At 54.1% G+C, this 15480-nt stretch overlaps 5 protein-coding genes across 5 annotated transcripts; 2 read left to right on the forward strand and 3 right to left on the reverse strand.

The window, feature by feature from the left end:
* The first annotated feature begins 355 nt into the window (after window positions 1-355).
* On the forward strand, window positions 356-3153 carry DACRYDRAFT_24590 (cytoplasm protein). The gene is made up of 5 exons (XM_040773748.1): window positions 356-415; window positions 462-1573; window positions 1719-2216; window positions 2312-2440; window positions 2499-3153. Exons 1-5 carry the CDS (start codon window positions 380-382, stop codon window positions 3088-3090), a joined length of 2367 nt encoding a protein of 788 aa, XP_040624940.1. The 5' UTR covers window positions 356-379; the 3' UTR covers window positions 3091-3153.
* A 14-nt stretch (window positions 3154-3167) lies between these two features.
* Window positions 3168-7733, reverse strand: DACRYDRAFT_91086 (alpha/beta-hydrolase; the record flags this gene model as incomplete). Its single annotated transcript, XM_040776993.1, has 10 exons — window positions 3168-3322; window positions 3374-3542; window positions 3638-3691; window positions 3730-3863; window positions 3912-3983; window positions 4030-4104; window positions 4153-4263; window positions 6772-7276; window positions 7323-7349; window positions 7374-7733. 10 exons carry the CDS (start codon window positions 7731-7733, stop codon window positions 3168-3170), a joined length of 1662 nt encoding a protein of 553 aa, XP_040624941.1.
* Window positions 7734-8616: 883 nt separating this feature from the next.
* DACRYDRAFT_118823 (Aldo/keto reductase) lies at window positions 8617-9842 on the forward strand (the record flags this gene model as incomplete). The annotated part of the gene is made up of 6 exons (XM_040770664.1): window positions 8617-8699; window positions 8755-8835; window positions 8900-9100; window positions 9167-9228; window positions 9283-9443; window positions 9494-9842. The coding sequence occupies 6 exons, from the start codon at window positions 8617-8619 to the stop codon at window positions 9581-9583; spliced, it is 678 nt and encodes a 225-aa protein (XP_040624942.1). The 3' UTR covers window positions 9584-9842.
* Window positions 9843-10634: 792 nt separating this feature from the next.
* Window positions 10635-13230, reverse strand: DACRYDRAFT_24591 (uncharacterized protein). The gene has a single exon (XM_040773749.1). The coding sequence runs from the start codon at window positions 12701-12703 to the stop codon at window positions 10856-10858; it is 1848 nt and encodes a 615-aa protein (XP_040624943.1). The 5' UTR covers window positions 12704-13230; the 3' UTR covers window positions 10635-10855.
* Window positions 13231-13415: 185 nt separating this feature from the next.
* Window positions 13416-14707, reverse strand: DACRYDRAFT_58087 (Aldo/keto reductase; the record flags this gene model as incomplete). The annotated part of the gene is made up of 6 exons (XM_040775482.1): window positions 13416-13589; window positions 13650-13856; window positions 13906-14182; window positions 14235-14450; window positions 14500-14577; window positions 14634-14707. 6 exons carry the CDS (start codon window positions 14705-14707, stop codon window positions 13416-13418), a joined length of 1026 nt encoding a protein of 341 aa, XP_040624944.1.
* Between the last annotated feature and the right edge of the window lie 773 nt (window positions 14708-15480).

Raw genomic sequence — 15480 nt, forward strand, 5'->3', positions numbered from 1 at the left:
CTCTTCAATGTCTGCTCCACTTCACTCTTCATCACTTAGAATTAGACCTAATTAATTACACACGTTTTCATTACAGCCCAGAGACATCATTACACACAATACTGACATCAATTACGCCTTCAATACTGTATAATTCCCATTCAAGTCCAGACCGACCCAATCCCGCCATCCCGACCACAGAACCCGAAAGATCCCCCAAACCCCGGATTCACAGCGGAGCCACGTGAGAACCCTGGGCGCTTACGCCTTCCTCTCAGGGGGCTCTCCCTCTCTTCTTACCTGCTGGCTCGGGTGTGAGTGAGGTATATACCTCCTCCTCTCCTCCTCCTCCCCTCCTCCCACTCCTCACCTCCCCTCACTCCCACTTCCTTCCTCAACAATGGGCGACAGCTACACAGTCCCCGACCGATCAATCGTACGCCCCTCCCCTCGTCTCCCCAAACTACTAACCCCTCCCACAGCGTATCTGCGCCGACCGCGGCGGTACATTCTGCGACGTCCACGCATCCTATCCCGACCCTCAGCACCCTTCTACCCGAAAAGAACTCGTCGTCAAGCTCCTCTCTGTCGATAGTGGCTACCCTGATGCTCCCACAGAGGGGATCCGCCGAGTGCTGGAACACGTCGAAGGACGCTCGATCCCCCGAGGCCAGGTGCTCAACACGGATAAGATCGACTATATCCGATTATCCACCACCGTCGCGACGAACGCGCTCCTCGAAAGGAAAGGACAGAAACACGCGCTAGTCATCACCCATGGATTCCGGGATTTGCTGCTCATCGGCACCCAGGCCCGCCCGAAGATATTCGACTTGGCTATCAAGCGCCCCTCGCCGCTGTATACCGCTGTGCTGGAAGTAGATGAGCGGGTCACCCTGGTGGGGTATACGAGCGACCCGGAGTCTGCAGAGAACAGCGTCAAGTTTGACCGGGAGGGTAAGGTCGTAGGAGGGAAGATGGATGACGTCGGCCCTGGAGAGGAAGTAGTCCAGGGTCTGTCGGGGGAAGCAGTGCGTATCCTGCGCCGTCCCGACCCGTCAAAGATCCTACAAGACCTGCGTTCCCTCCGCTCCCAGGGGTATACATCGCTCGCTGTCGTGCTCGTGCACAGCTACACCTTCCCAGCGCACGAGCTACTCGTTGGCCAACTGGCGCAGGAAGCGGGGTTCGAACACGTGAGCCTGAGCAGCCAGCTACTGCCGATGATCAAGCTCGTCCCGAGGGGTATATCCTGTACGGCCGATGCGTACCTTACGCCTATCCTCCAGTCGTACCTGGACGGGTTCTTCAAGGGGTTCGACTCGAAATTGCGGGGTCATCCTCATTCCTCCTCACCCTCCGCCTCACCCTCCCACTCGCAATCCGAATCCGAATCCCGATCTCGACCCCAAGATCAAGACCAGCTCCAGCTCCCAGCTCAAGGACCCCGCGTAGAGTTCATGTCCTCCGACGGCGGACTGCTAGACCTAGAGAACTTCAATGGTCTGAAGAGTATCCTCAGTGGGCCGGCGGGCGGAGTTGTAGGTTATGCACTGACGAGCTGGGACGAGGAGGAGAAGGTGTCGGTTATTGGGTGCGTTTTTGTTTTGTTTGCGTTCTTGGGTCGTTTTGTTCCCTTTCTGCCAATTGCGAATTGCGTGTTGCGGCCCTCTGTCCTTGTGCCTGTGCCTGTTCTCCTCGTTCGCGTGCTCATGATCACCCGCTCACCTTACTCACAGGATCGACGTGGGCGGCACATCAACCGACGTCTCCCGTTTCGCCGGCCGGTACGAAACAGTGTACGAAACCACCACCGCGGGGATAACGATCCAGTCTCCTCAACTGGACATCAACACCGTCGCAGCCGGCGGGGGCTCCTGCCTTTTCTGGCGTAATGGGCTATTCAACGCTGGTCCCGAATCGGCCGGCGCCCATCCGGGACCGGTGTGTTACCGCAAAGGGGGCATGTTAGCTGTAACAGATGCGAACCTTTTCCTCGGCAGGCTGTTACCAGAGTACTTTCCGAAGATCTTCGGTCCGGGGGAGGACGAGCCCCTGGACGGAGCAGCGAGTGCCCGGGCATTCGAGGCCCTTGCCCAGGAGATCAGGAGGGATACGAACCGGGATATGGGGCTGGACGAGATCGTTTATGGGTTTGTAAAGGTCGCAAACGAGACGATGTGTAGGCCTATTCGGGCGCTGACGGAAGCGAGGGGGTTCTCTACTGCGAAGCATATGTGCGTACGCGTTTTCCTCTCCCCGGTGCGGTGCGGTGCTGTGCTGTGCTCTGCGTGCCGACCCGCTGTTGGGCTTGACTGAGTGAGGTTTGTAGACTTGCGAGCTTTGGAGGTGCGGGAGGACAGCACGCGGTCGAGATTGCAAGACTGTTAGGGATGAAAAAGATCTTGATCCATAAATACAGTTCGATCCTTTCCGCCTACGGCTTAGCTCTCGCAGACCGGTGGGCCCCCCTCTACTCGTGCTGATGCTGATGCTGATGCTGATGCTATCCTTCACAGGATCTACGAGCGGCAAGAACCTTCCTCCGTCACCTACTCCCCCTCATCCCTAGTCCAGCTCAGGCAGCGAATCGACACGCTCGAAGCCGACGTCCGAGCCGAGCTCTCCCGCCAAGGCTTCGCGGCCGAAAACATCCTCACCGAGCCTTTCCTCAACATGCGGTTCGACGGGACGGACACGGCGCTTATGGTCCCTGCCCCGGCTGATGGGAGCTGGGACTTTGAGCGCCGGTTCAAGGAGGAGTATCGGCAGGAATTCGGGTTCGTCCTGGAGGACAAGGGCGTCGTGGTCGATGATCTTAAAGTGCGTGGGACGGGGAAGACGTACACATCTCTAGGGCCGAGCGTGCATCAGGAGATGAAGACCCTGCGCACGCGCTTAGTGGGAGAAGAGAAGATCTCGATGCATACCAAGGTGTTCTTTGAGCAGACTGGGAGGGTGGATACGCCTGTTTATGAGCTGGACAAGCTGGAAGTTGGAGACCAGATCAAGGGCCCGGCGATGGTCATCGATAACACGCAGACTATTGTGCTTGATAGTGGCAGCAAGGCTACTGTCACGAGTGGACATCTGTATATCGTTCTTGAGTAGATGTTTACACGTCTGAGTACTCGTTGGCAATATGGATGTAGCTATACGCAAATAGAACTTAGTGCACTTCAACGTCTTTAGTGCTGCATGTCCGCTCCGAGCGAGTTGATGAAAGCGATCCCCTCCTGGCGCCAATTGTCGAATTCGACGTAGCTCGACCCCAGCCAGTTGTTCTGGAACACCAGGTTCTTGGGAGAGCTGGAATACGAGGGCCAGAAAGGCGCGCCTTCCACTGTAGCATGCCGCTCAGAAACGTCATCCGCCAGTAATGGGAGAAGCCTACCTTGGCTGTAGTTCGGATCCAGGTTGTTGACAAAGCTAATCCACATGCTCGTCATGAGATTTGCGAGGGAGAGGTCGTTCGGCCTCGTGCCTAGAGGGTTCACATCTACCGCGAGCTGATTCGAGTAGACGTACGCGACCTCGACGTAGTGCATCACTGAACTGGGTGTCTAGTCAAATGGCGTGGGCACTGTGAAGCACTTGCCTGCGATTTCCTGCATCATGCAGGTGAGATTGGCTCTCGTTGACGAAGAACACGGCTCACCATCGTGTAATTGATCGGAACTTGATTGAATCGGTACTTCCATACAGGTTGGGTCTGACTGGCCACTTCGGCAAAGAGGCGGCTAGGAGCACGTCAGATAGTTCCCGATTAGCCCCACAAACGCCATACATGCCAGACACCATCAGCATGTCGCCAAAGATGGCTGCCGATTGCTTGTCAAGATATCCTGAGGGAAGCAGTCCATCGCCAGAGCCGTACGGGCAACCTGCGGGTACAACGTAAGTCGCATCCTACAACTGGCCATATCACAAACCGATGGCCGGATCGTTGGGATAGAGATCGATTACACGCTCAATTGATGCGTTGGAGAGTCGGGGATAATTCGCTGTGGATTTTCAGCCACAATGCCGCTCCTGAAAGGAGCCACTTACTACTCATCGCTGCCGCAAGTTGTTCCGTATTTTCAATACCATACACAGCAAAGGATGTACCCTCGTCGGTATTGCCTGCATGTCGTTTCATTAGACGTTTTGTCTGGGACTGCATATACTCACTTCCCATCAGCAACGGGACCTTGACGTATTCCCCTTGCTGTAGCATCTCAGTGGGGTATTCGGGGAGGAAATCGCCGTCAATAATAGGTTGCCATTGGTGAGAACCGTTAGCTGCCGCGTAGAAGGTGTCGTACGGAACGGTTCTCAGACATTCCGAAGTGTCTGTGGCGTTAGTACAGCCCGCTTTCTGGACAATCGCGTCATATAAGGGCTGAGTTTGATTGACGTCCAGGTAGTTTTCAGTAGTCGGGCTGCCGCTCTCCAGAATCGCCGCCCGGAACAGGTTATCGTTCCGTCCTCCGTACGCATTGAGCTGTGCTGCGATAGCCATGGCGCCCGCTGGATTGTGTCAGAGTACGAATGCTGATGAACCACGAACTACGCACCCGACTCGCCCATCAGCGTGACTTTCGTCGGGTCGCCGCCGAAGGCTGCAATATTCTCTTGCACCCAAGTCATAGCCACGCGCATGTCAAATAATCCAAGATTACCGACGCCAGCGTCGCGTACTTCTTGACTGTCGAGGAATCCAAATGCTGCGGCTCTGTAGTTGCAGTTGACGAACACCTGTGGGATCTCGTCAAACTCCGCCATAACAGCTCACACACCTTACTCACAACAGATTGTTTCATCTCAACAGACCGCTGTACGAACCAACTGCAGTTGTGCCTAATATCCCACTGTACTCGACCTTAATTCCGAGTAGGATTGTTCAGATCAACTAACTTACCTTACTTCCCATTTGATATCCCCCACCATAGATCCACAGAACTACAGGCAAATTCGATCCTTCGGACACAAAATTCGGGCGAACAACATTGATCGTAAGACAGTCTGAACACAAGTCAATTTCGGCTTCGAATCAAGTGATAGTGTCATGAACCCTCGGATTGTGGATACCCCGCATTGTCACATGTGCTAAATTTAGATGTCTCAGTCCCCAAACACCCTAGTCAAAACATACGAACTTGGTGCAATATCCCGGGCATATGGCTGAGTATTCCGATGCATTGCGGGTTCCTTCCCATGATGTGTTGAGGGAGAGCGGAGCGCGCAGCCTCGGATCACCGACAGGCGGCTGGGCAAAGGGCATGCCTAAGAACATCTGCTGTCCGAATGAATCAAGATTGACACCCGTGTATGTTCCATTCTTGATCGTCACGGTCAAAAGCGACGTCCACGCCACGACATCGCCGATGAAGAGGAGCAGTGACAGTGAGGCAGTGAGCAAAGCGAGCATTTCGATAACCTCTTAGATTCGTCACTTGTACCAACGCTGAGTGCGGGCGTCTTATTTAAATGCCGACCAACAACAACTCTCCAGAGGTGACCTCAGACACCAAGACACCCCGAGAAGGGAACAGGTCGAAGAATCTCAAGCCAACCTCCATCTACTACGTCTTGGGACCCAAATTTGTACAACAGCCGGCGGCGTTCTTTCTTCACGCGGACCTCCACAACAAAGAAGACGATCTCCATTGCCAGCAAGTCGACCATATGACAGGGTGCGCATGCCACAGCAAGAAGTGCAACAGGAACTCATTGGGAACGATGAGGGGGAAGTGCTGTTTCTGTCCGAACGTTAACTGGATGGGGAAATGGGGTCTGGAAAAGATAACACCGACAGAATCCTTATCACCGACCCGACCACCAATGAAAAGACAACACCATGATTTCATTCAATGTTCCAATACAGCATATGCTAATGTTGCAGCTCTGGACCTAAGGTGTTGATGAAGGCGATTCCATCCGAACGGAAGGTATCGTCCTCAACGTAACTAGTCGCGCCAAGTCCAGTGAACTGGAACACTATATTCTTGGGACCATCGGAATAGCTGGGCCAGTACGGGGCACCCGTCACGTGATTGTTGTTCGGATCCTGGTCGTGGACAAAGCTGATCCACATCGACGTCATGAGGTTGGCCAGAGCGAGATCGCGGGGACGGTTGCCTAACGGGTTCTGAGTCTTCAGGGGGTTAGAGAACACGTAGGCGACTTCGCTGAAGTGCGTTACTGGAACAAGTCAACAACCAGAGGCATTAGTTTATTCGGGCACGTACCTCCAGTTTCCATGGTATAATTGACGGGTATGGCATTAAATCGATATGAGTAGACTGGGGAGTAATAGCTCGCTTTCTCAGCTAACAAACGACGTGGTCCAACCATCACCTGTAGCCGCAATGTCAAGTGGACTACCCAGAGTTGAATCTGAACTGCTTACAATATCGCCCCCTATACTTGCACCTACCTTGTCTAGATATCCTGTGGAGAGCAGGCCGTCCCCGGTGTTGTATGGACAGCCTTCAGCGGGAACATTAGGATACAAGCTAATGATCTGGGCAATAGACGCGTTCGAAAGCATAGGATATCCAGCTGATAGACGGGTCAGTATATATTATCTGGGATCAGAGAAGAGTATTGCCTGCCAATCCAGCAGCCAGTTCTTCGGTCGTGTTAATACCATGACCGACGGTGAAGGAAGTTCCTTCGTCGGTGTTCCTGCCCCGATTAGCCGCATGCAAGCTTAAAGAAGACACACTTACGCGCCAATAAGGAGGGGGACTTTTATAAATTTGCCTTGATCCAACATCGCATTGGGACTTTCAGGAAGGAAAACACCATCGATGACTGGCTGCCAATTCGTTCCATTCGTCGCCGCACGGTAGGTGTCGTATAAAACACCACGCAGGCAGTTCAATGTGTCTGTGGCATTTGCGCATCTTGCCTTCACGAGGACGCTCTGGTAAAAGGGCTCGAGCTGCTGGATGCGGGCATAATTCTCGGTAGTGGGAGAGCCGGATTCCATGATCGCCCCTCTGAATAGACCGTCGTTCCTCCCACCATAGGCCGTGAGGTGATTGGCAATGCTCATCGCTCCCGCGCTTTCTCCCATGACAGTGACTTTGGTTGGATCGCCGCCGAATGTCGCAACATTCTCCTGGATCCATTGCAGAGCGAGGCGCTGGTCAAACAAGCCGAGATTCTCCAGGCCAGCAGCGTGAACTTCCGCACCACCGAGGAAGCCAAAGGCATGAACTCGGTAGTTGAAAGAAGCGAATATGATTGGGCTGCCCATTTCCATAGAGCGTTGGACAATCCAGCTTCCATTATAGCGGTGATCGGCCTTCGGACGTCATCAGCGCAAGACCAGTGAATGATGCGCTACGTACACTACCTCCCATGGAGAATCCTCCTCCCTATATCCATGCCACCACGGGTACGCTTGAACTTGCTGAGACGGTATTGGGGCGGATGATGTTAGCGGTCAGGCAGGCCTCGCTCAACTCGTATCCTTTGTCGTCGTCCGCCCCTGACGCGATGGGGAATCCGGGACAGATAGCGGAGTAATTCGATGCCGAACGTGTACCCGTCCAAGATTCATTCAGGGACAGAGGAGCGCGTAGCCTTAGATCACCAACAGGCTGCTGTGCGAAGGGCATCCCCAAGAAAAACTGTTGGCCGAATTCGTCGGCGTTGATGCCCTGATAGGTGCCATTGATCACCGTGGCAGTGGGCGGCGTCGTCCAAGCGAGTGCAGCAGCAGCGAGCGCCGCAATGTACAGAAGAGTCGTGATGGCCATTGGAAACAACGCACAACAGCGAAGAGACCTAGAATAGCATCACAGGCATATATAAGTAGAGCCAATGATATAAGGTTGCCTTTCGCAATTTTCACCTAGTCCACATTGCATTCCGATAATAACGCGGTCCGGTCCGAGTTATTCAGTCATGATGGTCAGCTGGAGAGGTTGAACGTTCGCATACCCCGTATGTCGCGGTGAGGAAAGTTGAAAGAAGACGAGAAGCCTTGAGGAAGGAGTGGGTGTGCGTCACGGGTTTTCCGGAAGTCAATAAAGAATCCTTTCGGCCCGATAGTCCAACAGCCTCGGAACATCTGCTCTCCCGATTCGCGTTCTGACTCATGAGGTTGTTGAGCAAGTTATACCGTTCGTGGATTGGTGCCCCTTTGCGACGAAGTCGGAGGCGGTACACCTAAGGTAGGGGAAGCACGTGACCAAACAGTCATGGTTTTTTCGTGATCCGCGGTGTGACAAGGTTGATCGCTACTTTCTTCGACCCCCCACGACCTTATGTAGCTCACAGCTCCATCCGTAAATCTCATCTACTTTTCACTCGATCACGCTTTTATGACTGTCTTTGCGTTGAAGGCGCTCACGATGTGCTAATCGGGCCGACCTACGTCTAGGCCTTTGCCCATGGAGATCGACCTGGCTTCTGTTCCTGTGGGACTCATGCTTCAACGTGTGGCTGGTTGATTGATGTGATTCATGTATGATGTGAATTCCATGCTTTCTCTGAGTTCAACAGAATCCCGGCTCCACAGGAGCTTGCCCCACCGCCTCACAGGACCTCGGCCCTGAACAGGATTGTATAAAAGACGACTTGGACTGTTATGACGCTGCCTCACGATCCATTTCGCCCCAGACACGAAGCTATTCCAATATGTCTATGCCGACAAGGAGGATCGCTAACACCGATGTATCGACCATTGGGTTTGGCGCAATGGGTATTGGCGGCGTGACCTTGTGAGCACCCGTGATGTTGAGAAATATCCGAATATTTGGGTGAACACTACCTTAGCGGCCCGACGGGAATGACCTTGGACGAGCGTCCTGCTGTTCTGGACCGTGCCTATGACCTTGGTTGCGCTTTTTGGGACACGTAAGCGATTCTTTCATAGACGAACGAGGCGTTCCTTAAGTGGTGGCTCATATTCCACGGAAAGGGCGAACGTCTACGGAGATTCTGAGATCCTCATCGGTGAATGGTTTAAACAGAATCCGGAGAAAGGACGCAACATCTTCCTTGCCACCAAGTTCGGATTCGTTGTTGATGAGCATGGCGTAACACTAGACCTCAGTCCAAAGGCTGCAAGAGAGTGTTGCGATAAGTCCCTCAAGAACCTCGGGGTGGATTACATTGATCTGTATTATGCTCATCGGTAAAGGTAATCCTGACCTCAAGTGGTATTGCCCTGGTCCAATCCTGATAGCGTGGATCCCAAGGTTCCTATCGAAATTACCGTAGGTGCCATGGCCGATCTCGCGAAGGAAGGTAAAATTCGCCACATCGGTCTCTCGGAGTGCACCGCCAAAGACATTCGCTGAGCGTATAATGTGTATCCCATTGCCGCTGTGCAGCTGGAATACGCACCCATCACCCTCGATATGGAGAATCCCCAAGTTGGCATCCTGTCTACCTGTCGGGAACTGGGCATCGCGGTAGTTCCTTGGAGCCCTTTGGCGAAGGGTGTTCTCATTGGACAATACGTAAGTTCTTCAGCATATGTAATGCGAAGAGAAACTAAGCATATCTATAGAAATCGCCCAACGAGTTCCCTGAAGGTGACTTGCGGCGTTTCACACCTCGATTTTCTGCAGAGAACTTCACGAAGCTCCTGCGGTTGTGACGCGTTGAAGACTATGGGCGAAAAGCACGGTGCGACAGCAGGGCAGATCGCTCTCGCATGGATCCTCGCTCAGGGCCCGGAGTTCCTCCCCATCCCAGGGACGAAATCAATCAAGGTTTACACCCTGTTCCTGATTACCGAATACGCTAGTCTAATCAGAGGAAGTATCTCGAGGAAAACGTCGGTGCGGCTTTCGTCAAACTCTCGAACGAGGAGGTCATGGAGATCCGCCGGCTGTGTGAGGAAAGCGGGGCGAACGATACGATACGAGCCACCTCCGTATATGGCTCTGGTCTATCAGGAATCAATTTCTCTGGAAGAGTGGAATGCTTAACTACCAATGATGTGCTTCAAAATCTACGTGTCTGTATCGTTACCAGCATCTGACTCCTACAGGATGAATAGCTGTGATTCCGATTTTTGCGATAGGTTGCTCCCACTGTCGAGGAAATGCCAACTTAGATTGTCACAATGTTTCCGAGATTTCCGAGAACCTTGTTCGACCTCAGCGACTCCAATCCCACTCAGTGGCTACGCAGGACCCAACATGATAGCTTCCCATGCCAACCCTGACCGTGGGAGTCTCAACAGACCGAACTTGATGCATATCTCAGTGAGTCTCATGCTCATAACTGAGGTTGGCTGTTGCACCCCTCCTCAAGCGCCTGCCCCATCCGTAGCACGACATACCAACGACCCACGTAATTGTGGTATGGCTTACCTATCAAAGAAAAGTGCTCCAAAAGTGGACCTCACTCATCCGCGACAACTAGGTACCTCACCCCAGCAGAAGATAACTTCGCGCCGTTCCTGGCGCATGAGACACGCAAACTAGCTCATAAGTGACACAACAATCCACATTCAATCTAATAATACAATCTGCCTCCTATGCCTTCCATTTCCCCGTATCCTCCCATCCAGCCATGCAGCCTATCCACACAATCCAAAAAAAAGCTACAAACAGTCCGTGTTCAACGAGTGATTAGCAGTCCTCCGGCAGCGGTGGGCGATCCAACGACATCCGGAGGTGGTTTTGGTTTCTGAAGGCGGGTATTGACAAGTCTGAGAGAGAGGGATGTAGGGTACTGTTGTGTGGACCAAGAGGTGTGTGGTATGTTGACAACATGCTTGCTCCCGAGGAGCGACCAAGAACGAAGAACGAATGGAGAATTGAAAGAACGAAGCGTTGAACGAAATATCACAAAGAGCATCCATGCGGGCGAATCTTCCGCCGTGTGCGATGAACCTCCAATGTTGAAGATAACAGAAAGACTACCGCCTCGGCCGGCCAGTAGGCAACTTCCTCAATTTTCCGGAATCAGCGCGCGGTCTCCCGCTCGCTGGGTCAGCCGCAGGGACGACCGGGGCAAGCGGTTCAGCAGGAGGCTCCCCGCGATACGCCTTAGCGATGTTCACCGCTGAACGGCGTTCCTTTACTTTCGGAGTTGCTTGTCCGGGTGTTTGCTCCTCGATGGGGGGAGGGCTGCCGACGCTGGCAGTGCGCCCTTGACTGCGCGGACGAACGGTAGCGCTACTCCTCGCGCTCCCTGCCACATACGCACCACTCATCCTCCCCTCGAACATCCTGCTAACCCTCTCCCTGGCCCCCACCGCCCCAGGGTCCTTATCCAAAGCAGACATCAAAGCAGACATAGAGCGCTCCATCTCTATCTCTCTGTATCTCTCGCTCTGGCCATCATCGTCCTCCCCTCTGGCAAAGGGGTTCCAGTGCCTAAGGCTGGGCTCAACATACGGCGGGTGAAGCGCCACCTCCCGCTCCAAGTCCCGGATTGAGAGTTCCTCATCCGCGGTGGACAGGAATGGATCTGGCTCATGGTAGGCCTGCCCTTGGCTGGGAGTAGGTGTCCGGTGTACATCCAAGTCTGCAACCCAGTCGTGTTCTCCACCAGAGGGGGCATCCCCGTGCACCACCCTAGGCGAAACGGACAGCGTACTCCCCTGTCCTGCCGAGCCAACAACCCCAAGGCCGGCATACACACCTCCTTCAGTGCTGTCGGTGTTGTCGGTATCGGTATCGGTGTCAAAGGCTTCGGTGGACGGAGTAGGAGGATGCGGGGCTCCAGGAAGGCTGGCTACACTTTCCGCGGGAAGAGCGTAAAACCCGCCCGCGCTCGTACGCCAGTTCCCCTCCGCCCTCGGGGGAACAGGGAAAGTTGGCAGCCCTTCTGTAGCTGTAGAAAGGAGGGCCATCCCTACGCCCGCTTCGTTTTGGGGGAGCACGCTGGCCAAGCTCGGGGTTGCCGAGTGCCGAGATCGCACGGTGTAGAACGTCGCTTCGCTCATTTCTGATAATGAGGGCTCCCGGTCATGTGCAGGAGCCGGGAGAAGCGGGCGTATACTTCCCCCTATTGTGCTCACCGTCGACGGGCGCACGTCCCTCGGCCTAGGCGGAGGAAGCACAGGCACAGCAAGTGCAGCAGGAGTTGGAGTGGGGAACGGGACGGGACTTGGGTCCCTGCCCGTTTCGCTCGTAGGGGTAACGTGCGTGTCTTCCGTCGCTGTTTCTGGACTGTGGAGGAACAGCCGGTTGAGCATGCTATCCCCCGTGTTTGGTGTATGAGGGTGGGTGCTTGGCATTGGTGCGGAAGCCAATGTCGCTGGGACTGAGGGGAGGGATGTAGGAGGCACAGTGCTGGGTGAAGGGGTAAACCGCAGCCCCCATGCTGCATGGAGGCTCTCGCTCGTATCGCCAGGATCGTATATCGGTGCTCGGAGACTCGGGGGGATCGCCCCAGGGCGTATGGTGAACCCGAAAGAGCTGCGCGAGCCTAGGGAACGACGTTTCTTGTGTCTGAACTCAGGGCGTTTTCTGGATCGCCGATGAAGGAAGTAAACCAGTATGCCGATGAGAATCAAGAGACCGACACCGCCCGCTATAGCTGCTGTTAAAGTTGTGGTAGGTGGAGAAGTGGGCGAGACGGATGATGAGGACGGCAGCGTGCCCGTGGGTGAGGAGACGGGGATAGTGGGAGCGTCGGTATTCCACCATGCATCTGAGGTGGACCCTCCAGGAGAAAGAAGAACATTAGTATCGGTGGGGAGGGCTTTGAAAACGGAAGAGATGCTGCTGGGAACGAGGTTGGTGGGGATAGCGGACATGGTGTGTTCTGGAGTGCTGGCTGTTGTTGCCCGCTTTTGATGTTTGATATTCGAGTGCAAGTGCGAGTGGTGAGCTGTTGTCGACCAGCGATAGTTTTCAAAAGAATGCAGTTGTTATTAACGAGAGTCGGAGTGAAAGATGTTTGTAGTGAAGTGAATGTTGATTTGAATGTTCAATCGAATGTCGAACCGAATGATCGAGCTTTACCCACGCCAAGACGACAGCGACAGGGTTGATCGTCGCCTTGAAAGGGTGTGAGCCTCCAATCTGACTCGATATCGGGCAGACCTAGCCCGTTCCTTCCAGCGAACGGACAGCAGACAGAAAAGAGTGAGGGACGAAAGTCGCGAGTGAAAGGAAGATATCGAAGCTGCGGAATGAACCTCGGTGATACAGTGCACATGTCGATAAACGATATTTTCCTTGGGCGGAACACTGTTCTCCCCAAATGTGGATATTCCGCTTGCCCAAGTTGACAGCCATTATTATCTGCATAGCAACTGCCTCTTCCTCGCCGGTGGGATCGGTATCCATCTCATGGTCAAAGGAGTCCCTGTCCGAACGAATTATTCACATTTCACACGGCACACGGCACATGGCACATCACGGCATAGGGTCTCGGAGCCGGGAAGGGGGGACACAGCCTTGTGTCATGTTTTGAGTGGGGAGTTCCTTTGTATTCATTCTAATCATTCCAACATCACATCAGCCTTAAGCCTTATAATCCTCCAAAGGCAGCGAGTCCTGGTACGCAAACTCATTATAATGCGCCTCAATCATACGGAGGGCGTCTCCTACCCCGCTTTCCCTTGCGAGTCGTCTGATCTCCTCCACTTCCTCCGGCCCCAGCTTGACATAGGCAGCGCCGATATTTTCTTCCAAGTACTACGAAAGCAATGAGCAATGAGCGGACTTCCTGATCTGTGGGGAGACACATTCACGGACCTTGATAGACTTCGTCCCTGGGATAGGGATGAAGTCCTCTCCCTGTGCCAAGACCCAGGCGAGCGCCACCTGCCCGGGCGTCGCCTGATGCCTGAGCCCGATCTCTCGCAATGCACCAGCAACAGCTAGGATCTTCGGAAAGTTCTCTTTCGAGAACCGGGGTACGATCCGTCGAATATCACCCTCTGGAAACTCGTCTGGCGATTTCTGCTCCAAGTCAACAACTGCTCGAAGAGCAGGCTAGGGAGATGCGCACATATTGGCCCGTGAGCACTCCCTTACCCAAAGGGCTAAAGGGGATCACAGCAATCCCCAGTTCTCTACACACCTTCAACACCCCGATCTTCGGGTCCTCAATATCCAGCGTAATAGGCGCGTACTCATATTGCGCGGCAGCGATTGGATGCACCGCGGCGGCACGTCGGAGGGCGCTAGCGGAGCACTCGGATAACCCGATATAGCGGACTTTGCCTTCTTTTACCAGTTCGGCCATCGCCCGTACCGTCACCTCCACAGGCACTTTCGGGTCAACCCTGACACCTGCCAATCCAAACTGACGAGCAAATGAGGGAAGGGAACACCCACCGATGCGCATAAAACAAGTCTATCGTCTCCACCCCCAGGATCTTCAACGATCGCTCGCAGCACTCCCTTGCCGCCTGCAGGCTTAGGTCCAGGCCTATCTTTTGCCCCTCCCGCTTGAACCCAAATTTGGTAGCGATGAAGACCTTGGACCGTTTTGAAGGGTTGCGGCGGAGCCATTCGCCCAGGAGGGGTTCGGCGTCGCCGTATATGTTCGCACTTCCCCGTCTGCAGTCAGCGGCGCTCCTAGTCAGGGAACGAGGTGTACTTGTCCCAAAACGTGCAGCCCAGCTCGAACACCCTATCTAGCAGAGCCAGTCTTTCCTCCCATCCCCCCGCAGGCCCGCTGCAGAGCGCAAGTTCAGCGTGCGCGTGCCTAGGTGCAGGGGACAGACATACAACGCGATCCCCCCCAGACCCATCATCCCGAACCCGATGGCGGACACGTCGTCTGTCCCGATCTTGCGCGTTGGCATAGGCATGATTCTTTAGCGGCCCGAGGGACAGGATGTGATAGGATAGATAGCCGAGCGGTTGCGAGCGGTTTTATGCTGCAGCTCAAAAGAACAAGCCCATGTTTGAGTGCCGAATTTTCCACCGTATCCCCACGGGAAGCCGCGACTATCATTCACGCACGTCAACACTCTTCATGGCCAGAAAATAGCAACGCCATCAACCAACAACTAACATCATGATGTGCCTTGACCGAAAACGTGGGGCATGCGTGGAATCCAGAACAGGTTAGGCCCACGTGCTCAGGGTGGGCGTGGGGAGGTGTTGGAGCGGTCCGGCATGCTCCCATGCTGGAATCAGAAGAACTCGGAATGCCGGGAAGTTGACGGATATCTCAGAGCGCTAGGATCGTTGGAAGAGGTCGGAATGCCGGGAAGTCAACGAATATCCCAGTTGGAAGAAGTCAGAATGCCGGGAAGTTTACGGGGGACTAACATCTTAGATTAAATTTGATGAATATGAGCATCCCAGTTAGGCTCTTTGATGTGGTTCATAAAGCGCGGCAACTGACGAACTAACAAGTTTCATCCCAATAGTTTACAAAGCTTTCCTTCACTGCGCTCGAGAGTGTGATTCAAGAGACCAGGGCAGAGTGGGCGGATGAGAATCGCGACACTCGCTTCGTCTCGCAGAGCTGGCGAAGCTCACCCAGGTTTATCAAGATCTTGACGGACGAATGTTAGAGATTGGCAGGAAGCGCCGTAATGGCGCAAGCACCGACTCAAGTCCGATGGGC

This window comes from Dacryopinax primogenitus (assembly GCF_000292625.1).
Source record: "Dacryopinax primogenitus strain DJM-731 SS1 chromosome Unknown DACRYscaffold_20, whole genome shotgun sequence".
Lineage (NCBI taxonomy): Eukaryota > Fungi > Basidiomycota > Dacrymycetes > Dacrymycetales > Dacrymycetaceae > Dacryopinax > Dacryopinax primogenitus.